This window comes from Marmota flaviventris, chromosome 7, assembly GCF_047511675.1.
Source record: "Marmota flaviventris isolate mMarFla1 chromosome 7, mMarFla1.hap1, whole genome shotgun sequence".
Lineage (NCBI taxonomy): Eukaryota > Metazoa > Chordata > Mammalia > Rodentia > Sciuridae > Marmota > Marmota flaviventris.
In genome coordinates this window covers 9,643,560-9,654,017 of record NC_092504.1, presented here as the reverse complement: position 1 = coordinate 9,654,017, position 10,458 = coordinate 9,643,560, and the positions used below count along the sequence as shown (strand labels likewise).

The window sequence follows — 10,458 nt, the reverse complement described above, 5'->3', positions numbered from 1 at the left end:
CTTCCCTCGGTTCCCTTTCACTTCCGGGGTTGCTCTGGATCCGCTGGTTCTGTAACAACATCCCGTTGGCTTCCCTCAGGCGGCGGGACCTGTGTAGCCGTCGCCTTCCAGGAGCGCTCGCCCGGGTCCGCACGCTCCCCGGCCCAGGCCGCCATGGCCACTAACCCGCAGCCGCAGCCGCCACCTCCGGCGCCGCCGCCTCCCCCGCCACAGCCGCAGCCACCGCCGCCGCCGCCGGGCCCGGGGACTGGCCCGGGAGCGGGAGGGGCGGGCGGCGCGGGGGCCGGCGCCGGGGACCCGCAGCTCGTGGCAATGATCGTGAACCACCTCAAGAGCCAGGGGCTCTTCGACCAGTTCCGCAGGGACTGCCTCGCCGACGTGGACACCAAGGTTCGGGGCGCGCGGGGGCTGGGGTCGGCGGGGCCGGGGCCCTGGAGGCGCCTTTCGGGGCGCTATCCCGCAGCCCCCCCGGGGCCGGGGAGTCCCGGCTTGGCCAGCCCGGCTCCCCCGAGTGCGCCTCTCACCGAGTCCTTTTGCAGCGCTCCCTGTTAGAGCTGCAGCTGTGGCTCGCTCCGCCAGGCGCGGTGTGTTCATTCATTCACCTGTCCTTGTTCCCTTGACCGACCGTGTTTATGAAGTGCCTGCTCCTTGGCGGGCACGACCTGGGCTGTGCAGTCAAGCCCGTGTGCTGAGCCAGACTGAGTCGTCATTCTTAGGGGGAGCGGTTTGGGAGCACTAACGCCGGGAGTGCCGTTTTGTGTTCGTTCTTGTCTCTTGACAATTTTGTTCCTTGGTTTACTTTGTATCCAAGTTAATTCGTCTTCTCTCTTGAAGGTTCCTGGGCAGTCAGGGCCTTGTCTTTGTCTTTTGGAGAAATCACTCTGATAATTGAGAAAATTACTTGCAGTGTGTTTGGCTGAACACTGGGGGCGGGGCCAAGGAGGCAAACCCAGGCAGCGAAAAGTTGGGTGAGGAGATGGGATTTTAGTTTGGTGTCTAGCAACGACTGCCTGGCTAAAGTGGAGTAGGCCAAGTCATTTCTCTAAGGTGAGGGGCAGGTATAGAGAACGGCGGCATTCATTGGGGAAAGGATGGAGAAGAGGTGACAGCAAATACTGGAGAGGAAAAGCAGAAGAGAGTGAGTTCAGGAGAATAAGGGGAAAGGCGGAAAGATCAGCAAAAATGTTCTCTGTCCAAAAAGATGGGGTAGGGAAGGGAAGGGACTTTGTTCCAAATGTCAGAGTAAAGGGGGAATTTAGCAGGAACGGGTGAACTTACAGGGTTTGGCAGAGAATGAACAGAAGACAACAGGCAGGAGCAATTACTGAGACGTATGGAAAAACAGAACCTAGAACTAGAGGCAGGTGAAGCTGGAAGCATATTGGAAAATTGTTGTTGTTATATTTTTGGCTTCAATTCTGGTGTGTTTTGGTGTTTTGGTGATGCTGGAGTGTGTTCATAGAATATTTGGCTGGTCTGAGAAAACTTGTTTCTTTGGGGGGAAAAAAAAAAAGGTGTTTGCAGTATTTGCAGATTCTTCCCAGCCACCACTTCTAGGAAAAGCTCTCTGGAAAATCTGGCTATATCTTTCCCTGTAAGAACCACTATGTAGAACTAAAGAGAATATGATTTATTCAGGAGAGTTACACTGGCATCTTTTTTGTTTCTTTGTGGTTTGTTTTGTTTTGTTTTTGTGGTGCTGGGGGTTAACTCCAGGAACTTGGACATTCTGGGTAATTGCTGTACTGCTGAGCTATATCCCCAAACCTTTTTATTTTTTTATTTGAGACGGGATCTTGCCAACCTACACTTTTTTAAAAAACTGATACCAGTTGCTTTTTTATTATTACTTAATGGAAAAATATTAGACATATCCAGATAAATGATACCCACATAAAGTTTATTATTATTCAGTAAGTAGAGATTTTACTTTGCTATTCTCAGAAACCCACAAATCTTGTGTATGCAACTGGAAATTTTTAATACATGGATTGGAGAGAGCTGCAATATCTAAGATTCAATTTTTATTTATCCCATTCCCATTAAATGTTATTATTGTGTCTATAATATTCCTTCCAGACCCTTGAAAGTGGATTATTAAAACCTTTCTTGGAGGTGGGGGGAGGCACAGTTGCTTTGACAATATAATGAATGCTAGGGCCTTCTCCCAAGAAAAATACATATATACACATTAAGATACTGCTTTAATAGTTCAAAGTGGTCAGGTATAGTCACTTCATGTGGTTCAACCAAATCTGTGAGTATTCAGGGAATCACAAAATAAGAGTAGAACTTGCAAAAAGCAGGAATTCTCTGGGTATGGTTGTAGTTCTTCCCTTGCTCCTCATATGCTGTCACAAACTCTCCTGCAGATACTCTCTCCTTCTATTCTTTCTTTCCCTTAGCAATTTTGTTGATTTTATTTTTATTTATGATATTGAGTAGCATTTTGCATTCCTTTTCTTATTTGGAAAAAAAGTAAGTTTAAAGATATCAAAAATACTACAAAAAAGTTTTCTTCATTGTAGCTTAATATTCATAAAAATGTGATAACTAAGCCAAAGTATAAATAAGATTGCCTATCCAAGCAAAGGAGCTTCCTTGATTGTCATCTACCATTTACAATATGGTGCTTTTGATGGCAGACCCTGAGAGACTGACCTTTTGTCAAAAAATCTTACCACTAGCATATAGGATTGCAGCAATATATGTTAGTCATGTACATACATAAGAATCAAGACAATTGCCTGGGGCTCTCCAAAAGAAAATTGCCCAACCCCAAAAAGCTATCCTGGGGTCATCATCGAAGGTCCCTAAACAAGGAGATCTGACTATGGCAGATCAAATCAACTCTTCCAAGCAAGGAATTAAAGCCTTGATTTACCCAAAGATCCAACTACTACTAGGGTTTCTTCATTATAGACTCCAGTTTCCAGATCTCTGGAGCAAGCCTCATGATTGTGAGCCCGTTATGACTCCTTTATATTGATTAGCAACTGAAGAGGGTGAGGAGAAACAATCTAGAGGCCCATCACTGTGACCTAGGCAGCGAGCTCTCCAACAGTTAAGTGTGTCTCCTCTCTCCCCAAGTTATAAAGGCAGATTTGGGGGATTTTTCTTAGTTTTACATGGCTCCTGATCAATTTATTAACCCAAGAAACATGCACTGAGCAACACCTACATACCAGGCATAATTTTCAGTGCCAGGATACAGCAGTAAACCAAAAGTCCCCCTGTTATGGAGTTTACATCCTAGCAGAGAAAAATGGACAATAAATAATGCATGAAGGCTTCTATGGGAAAAAAATAAATAAAGCAAGACTAGGGGAGAAAAGACTTACCATTTTACTTTGATCAAGTCATTCAGGGAAGGTTTCAATTAGTTGAACTGAAGGAACTGATGCATTCCAAGTAAAGACATGGCAAGTGTAGAAGATCAGAGGTCTTGGAACCTGGTGAGAGAAAAGGTGCACCTCCCTCCACAGATTGCAAGCTTTAGACACCAACCTAATTGGTTTGCCTTTTTCTTGAACTGAGAAGCCATTAGCAGATTTTGAGCAAAAGGACATAATCAACTTGTATTTTAGGAAGGTTGACCATGGGTAATTATTAATAACATTCCCTTTTATGCTCATTCATTTTCTACTTTAGACAATGAATTATATGGTTATTAGAAGATCTACTGGGCTGGGGATGTGGCTCAAGCGGTAGCGCGCTCACCTGGCATGCGTGCGGCCTGGGTTCGATCCTCAGCACCACATACAAACAAAGATGTTGTGTCTGCCGATAACTAAAAAATAAATATTAAAATAATTTCTCTCTCTCTCTTTAAAAAAAAAAAAAAGAAGATCTACTGTACTCTGTTGGAAAATAGACATTAGGTATGCAAGGGTAGGCAGATCAGTTACTGGAATTTATAACAGGAGATGAGAATTCCTTAGGCCAGAGTGATAACAGAAAGATGGTAGGAAGTAGTCAGTATCTGAGTGTATGCTGATGCTAGTTCTGTTGGCATTTGCTCATGGAAGGAGGACTTGGAAATAAGAGGGGAAAAAATGAGCTTATTTTGGAGATACTATAATGCTAAATACATTGGAATATCTGAGACTGATGTTTGCTGGATTTGGAAATACTGGGGAAAAGTATTATGCTTTAGAATCATTGGGCCCAAGAAATATTAGTTTTAGTTCACATTCATAGGATAAGTGGAGAGGAGCATGAGAAATGATTATGAGACATTCCTGTAGAGTAGAAAACAGGCATCAACCAAAGTCTGAGTGTTGGAAGTGATGAAAGGACATCTCATAGGTATGGAATCTTTGTCATTCTGTGGTGGAGATAGTTAACCAGTATCTAAGAACTCTTTTAATTGTTTATCTGCTAAGCAATATGAAAACAAAGATTAAGAAAAGGAGAGAGTAAGCTTACACCCATGTGGAGAGGTAAATAGCTCCCCTTCCCCAAAATACTGTGCAATGGAAGGATTGTTCAAATGTTGTATGTATAGAAGACAGTAGGAACATGGAAGAAGGGCAACGTAAGTCTACCCTGGGCGTCATGATGACTTCCCAGTTTAGGCTGAGCTCTGAAGGTGAGAAGTTTCCCACACAGACAAATAGGGGGAATGGTAGGTGCATGAGATTTATTGCTGGAGTTTAAACTTTGAAAAGCAAAGGTAGCAAATGGCAGAAGGGGAGGCTGTACTGTTTTTTCCTAATATCATTCAAGGATAATCAAACTCATCTCTGTTAAGAGCCATAGGAAGGAAAACTAAAGACCTTCAGTGGCAGGGGCAACTTCTAGGGACTGGGGGCAGTACTGAGTGAGTGGTTGCACATTCCTTCTAGAAGATGGCCTAGTATGTGTCCTCTCTCTCTGTGCTCCCCTTCTATTAACACTTTTGACATTCTGGGCAGGATAGTTCTTGCTTGGGGGCAAGAACTGTGCATAGTAGGTTCAATAGCATTCTCACCTTTTCCCTAGGTACCCAATAGCATCCCCCTCCATCATGGCAACACGAAGTGTCTCAGACATTGCCAAGCTTATCCTTGACCATGGGAGTGGGGAAAGTTAGAAATCACTTACAGTTGAGAGCCACTGCCTTATATCACATTTGATGCCATATCTCTGCCACCCTGGCTCAGATCTTCATCACTCTAGTTATTGCATGCTTTTCTAAATACATTTTGTGTCTTTTTACTCTTTGACTGTAGAATGAATAATGATCCAAAGACCACCATCTCATCACTGTGCTGCTTTGTATAGTGCATTCCTGCTCTCAGCCTTCTAACCTCAGACTTCTTGTCCAGGTGCCCAAAGGCTTCTAGCATCAGACCCCAATCTATATCTCCAGTATCACTTCTGCTTTTTGTATTTTCTTCTCCATCCAAATTGGATCGTTAATTTTGGGGGGGTCCCCCAAATAAATGCTCCTGACCCTGCAATTTCTTATCTACTTGCTCTTTGCTTATATTGTGGGCTGTGTCTTCAAAGAGAGTGGTTCTTGTCCTAGCTACATTGTGAAACTTTGGAATTGATTTTTTTGTAGCTCAAATGCCAGACTCTCAGTGAGGGCTTATTTCCTCTGCCTTTCTCCCTTTGTTTCACATCATCTAAATTAAAATATATTTGTGTTTTATTTTCTAGTCCTTTGTGTATAGAAGGTGTTTTTCTACTTTGTGTTCCTCCTCTCAGAATACCTTGTCTTAGATAAATTAGGCAATATTTGAGTAAGTATAAGTTACAAGCAGCATTATCATAGGTTGTGAAACTTTGTTGCCTTATTACTAACACTATAAGAACTATTAACACATCTAAAGATACACAAATTCCTGAGTCTGATATGATACTGATATTGTATAACCCTGGAGATTTCTTAACTTCTATGTTTGTTTGTTTCTCATTCTAGCCTGCCTATCAGAATTTGAGACAGCGTGTTGACAACTTTGTTGCAAACCACTTGGCCACTCATACATGGAGTCCACATCTCAATAAGAACCAACTAAGAAACAATATTCGGCAACAAGTCCTTAAGTAAGTCTCAAAATTGGCATTTCTTGGCAGGTTTTAAACTGCAATAACCTACTCTGCCTGAGAGCTGAAACATTGCATAGGAGTTTGTTCGCCTGATGTTGTTGGCAGTTTTTATCAGGTTTGGTGTGGCTATTCCATATGATGCAGTATAATTTTGGAATATGGTCCAATTGCTTCACATTTCTCCCATTAGTTTTAACAATTTTATTTTATTTATTTATTTGTTTGTTTTTTGCCTCTGACATATGAAAATATGCGAAAAAAGGAAATAATATATGATTTTTAAATAAAACTTTTACATATAATATAACGGCTGGTAAATGTCATAATGTCATAGAGCTGCATTTACAAATATTTTCTCGACACCGAAAAAGTAGTCTTTATTATTTTTATTTTATAAATAAAAATTAAACATCACTGAAATTAAAATATTTCCACATAATTTGAGACCATGTCTTCTTTATCATTTTATTGACTTTTAACTCTACTATTTTTTAATGATATAGAAGGGGAGAAAAAAGTATTGATCTGTCAGAGCTGTTTTGAGTGAACACAAAATAAAGAGAATACGAGTTGGAATGTTTAGGTAGGCCTGAAAAATGATTTACTACAAACAAATAAACCTGATTTACAGTGTCATAGTTGTTTTTGAATTTAAATATTTATGAAGACAAGAAGACTTTTTATCCCTGTTCTTCACCCCAAAAGGGTAAGTTATTTAAATAGTTTCTAGTCTTTCTGCCTTGACAGATACATTCAGACACAGAAACATTTAATTTTTGAAAATTAAATCTGGCTTTTAAACAATTAAACAGTCATTTTACACTGCTACCTCTTAATTCTCTCTAGTTCAGTAGGAACTACAAACCTGTCTAGTGTGATAGTTCCAAGCCACAGGAAGCCCCAGAAATAAAAAATTCACACCCTAACTAAATAGTCACAGGTAATACTAGAAACCAGGAGCCTGGGGGCTTGGACTGTGTCTCTTGGTGAATAGAGAAGAGTAAAATTAACAACAGCTTTGTTGTCTACATTTTAAAGGATGTTTGAGGAACCTGTAAGAGAGTCCAGGTGAGATCAAAAGATTTCATTCGAGGACTGCATCATAATACGTGTTGGGGTAAAAAGTCAGAGCCATTGCAGGAAAAAGAGACAGAAGACATTTGTTGGGTGACAGGCTTGGAGGGCTATTCATTTCCAAAAAGACCTTCAGAACAGTACCAAAATAAGCTGCAGGAAAGGGGCTTGGGCAAGTGGGGACAGTGTCCCCCCTACATTCATGCACAGCTGTACTAGTTATATGCTGCTTTCATTTAACACTTTGACTAGCCGCCTTCCTTTTCACAAATGATTGCATTGCTTCTTTAAAGCATATTTTATATATTCTTGCATTCTTTTTCTTATATGTTGAGAATATCAAATGGAAGGTAAATTTCTTTCTTAAGCAAGAATCACTGTTACATATTCATATGTGCACATTATATAGCAATATAATTTGATTAATATCATTTCCCAGTATCTGAAGTTGCATTTACTTTTCAGCATACAGAATCTGTAAGATAAGGAAACAATGTTTTGTTACATTTTATTTAAAGGAACTGAACCTTGTGCTTGTGAAAATCAGACACTTAAAATATTTGTACCAATATGAGAGATTGTTATACACAAAATTGCATTTGGAGAGGGGGTAAGGTGTTCTGTGAGGAAATCTGGAGCAGACTACTTGTGAGTAAGGACCTAGACATTTTAAGTGATAGAAAACAGCTGTCTTTTCTTGGATAACTTAGGCATTGCTCTTCCTAGGACATCTAAAAATTTTTCCTTAGTTATGTTATTTATTTATACTATTTTCATTTAAATATCATTAGTAAAATTTTCTGTTATAGTGAAAATAACATTTTAAAGCTTCCTCAAAGAGAGAGATTTAGTTGTGTGTAAACTAATGGTATAGGGATAGATTAGCTTCTACAAATATATATAATTTCTAGGGGATAGGAAAGGCAGCAAAATACAACAGTCACTAATATGGCATTATGTAAAAATTGAGAATGTGTAACTGATGTGATTCTGCAATTTGTATTTGGGGTAAAAATGGGAATTCATAACTCACTTGAATCAAATGTATGAAAGATGATATGTCATGAGCTTTGTAATGTTTTGAACAACCAATAAAAAAAAAATATAAATATATATATATAATTTCAGTTTTTTATGCATGGACTTTGAGAGATTAAGGTACTATTTAGTAAGTTTGAGCTATCTGCAATTGCCATTTTTGTTCTACAGAAATGTTCTAATATCAGCAGTCTCAGATGACTTGACTTGATTGCTCATCTCAACTTTATCAGAAGGAAATTTTTATTCTATATACGCTTTTATTTGTATTGCTGAATTTGAAAATCTCAGATAGCTTTGAATAATGATCTTAACTGAACTGAATCTCTAAGAAAGACAAGGAAATAACTTTAACCAGGCAAATGCCAGCTGCCAACATTTTGGCTTTGACCTTGAACCTTGGGCTGAGGTTTCTTTGCACTCTTGTGAGGCAGCTGTGGCCACAGCTCAAAGCATTGAGCCCACTCAGAGAAGTGTGATTGTTAACACTGACGCTATTCCTATTTAAGATCAAAGCTGACATCCATGGGAGAGAAGACTAATGTAAATGTGTTTTCTTTGTTCTCAGAACAGACATCGAAGTGATAGCTTTGGAATGGGTAGACTTTATTTTTTATTTTATGCCTTTGTACTTATGTCTTAAAACATTCTTAAAATTGCCTCTCTATTTCTCTTCTTCCTCCTGCATTTTCAAGACACCTTAAATTCAGCAGGGTTTGCAAGATTTGCATTGGTTTTTTTTTTTCTCTCTCTCTCTCTTTTTTCAATCTTAGAACTTTAAAAAGCGGGTAACCTACTTTGTGCTGTGTTGACTCATTTTTCTCTGCGGCCCACTTAAGTGGAATTATAGTATCACATGGTAGCAGTGTGCCTCAGGAAATGAAAATAAAATCCATCCTCCATTCCAGACAGAGCTGTACTCAAAAATAGCTCTTGTCAAGTGTAAAGAGAAACGTCTTCTCACCCACTTTGTAGAGGGAGACTGAGGCCTAGAACCTGGAAATGACCTACACGCATCTCTATTTCCCAACATAGTCACTTCTCCAGTTCTGTTTTGTGAAGAAAGTGTGTTTCTTAATTTCATGTTCACTTATTTTGCTCAGATAACTGCTTCATCGTTACACAAGGTGCTTGTGTCAGATACTATTGTCTGCCCACTCATCTTTCTGTTGTGTGTGATATCTCTTCAACCTGAAGTTCCTTTCTTCACTTTCTCTTCTGTAGAAATCAACATTCAACTCAAAATGTCTCCTTTTTGGAGCATTCCGAAGTTACCTTGGACATATCAAATGACTACTCACCCCTCTTTCCCTGCAGTACCTGATGTACACACATGCTTGTCATTTGTGTTATAATTGTTCGTGTCTGCTCCCCAACCAGAACAGAGGCCAGGTCTGATTTGTCACTGCTGGATAGCCATATGGCAGCTGTTATGGAGAAGACAATTGTAATATGATTACTGAATGAATAAATTATCATGTCTCTATATCAGGAAGATAATAAAAAGCCAAAAGTCTTAAGTTTTATTTGTATTTTTTCTTTTTTTTTTTTTTAATAATTTGATGGAATAATACTTTTTGCATGTGTTCTTCAGCTTTCCTGGAGACTTAGAAAAAGCTTATGTTTTTCTATAAAAAAAATAAAATAAAAGTTATAGGGTTCATTGATTTAATACACTAAACTCAACTTTAGTGATTCTTTATTCCTGTGTACCATGAGCAGAGTGGAAGCGAGAAAAGAATCACCTATATACCTGGGCTCTGGTACTGTGGCTAGTTCTAAAAATATTTTGTTTTTGTTCTGTCTGTTTTAGTTTTCAACCAGTGGTATAATGGCGAGCAGTTCACATACTTTTTTGTATGTATAGTAAAATATCACTGTAGCATGAAATTATTTTGTCTTCTCCACTTCCTATATAATCAGATAAGTGGATTGGGACAATTTAAGGTTAAAAACATATTTACAAGAGATACAGTTTTATTTAAAAGTAGTTAGTGCAAATAATACAAGATTATTTTTTTTTACCCTACTCTAAATTATGTTATTTCAGATCAGGAATGCTGGAGTCTGGTATCGACCGAATTATTTCTCAGGTTGTGGATCCAAAGATCAACCACACATTCAGACCTCAGGTGGAAAAAGCCGTGCATGAGTTTTTGGCCACACTAAATCACAAAGAGGAAGCAAGTGGCAGCACAGCTCCAGATGACGAGAAACCAGACTCCTCTATCGTTACACAAGGTGCTTTGCTTTTACTCTTGGTCAGTCTCATTGTTTTTCTTCTTGAACTGAGTATCAAATTAGGGATAT

At 39.4% G+C, this 10,458-nt stretch overlaps 1 protein-coding gene across 1 annotated transcript in view; it reads left to right on the top strand.

The window, feature by feature from the left end:
• The first annotated feature begins 39 nt into the window (after window positions 1-39).
• Window positions 40-10,458, top strand: part of Bod1l1 (biorientation of chromosomes in cell division 1 like 1) — a 52,476-nt gene continuing 42,057 nt past the window's right edge. The window contains exons 1-3 of the mRNA XM_027939371.2: window positions 40-390; window positions 5,909-6,033; window positions 10,199-10,389. Coding sequence (XP_027795172.2) covers window positions 154-390; window positions 5,909-6,033; window positions 10,199-10,389 — 553 coding nt within the window. The 5' untranslated portion in view covers window positions 40-153. The remainder of the gene's footprint in view (window positions 391-5,908; window positions 6,034-10,198; window positions 10,390-10,458) is intronic.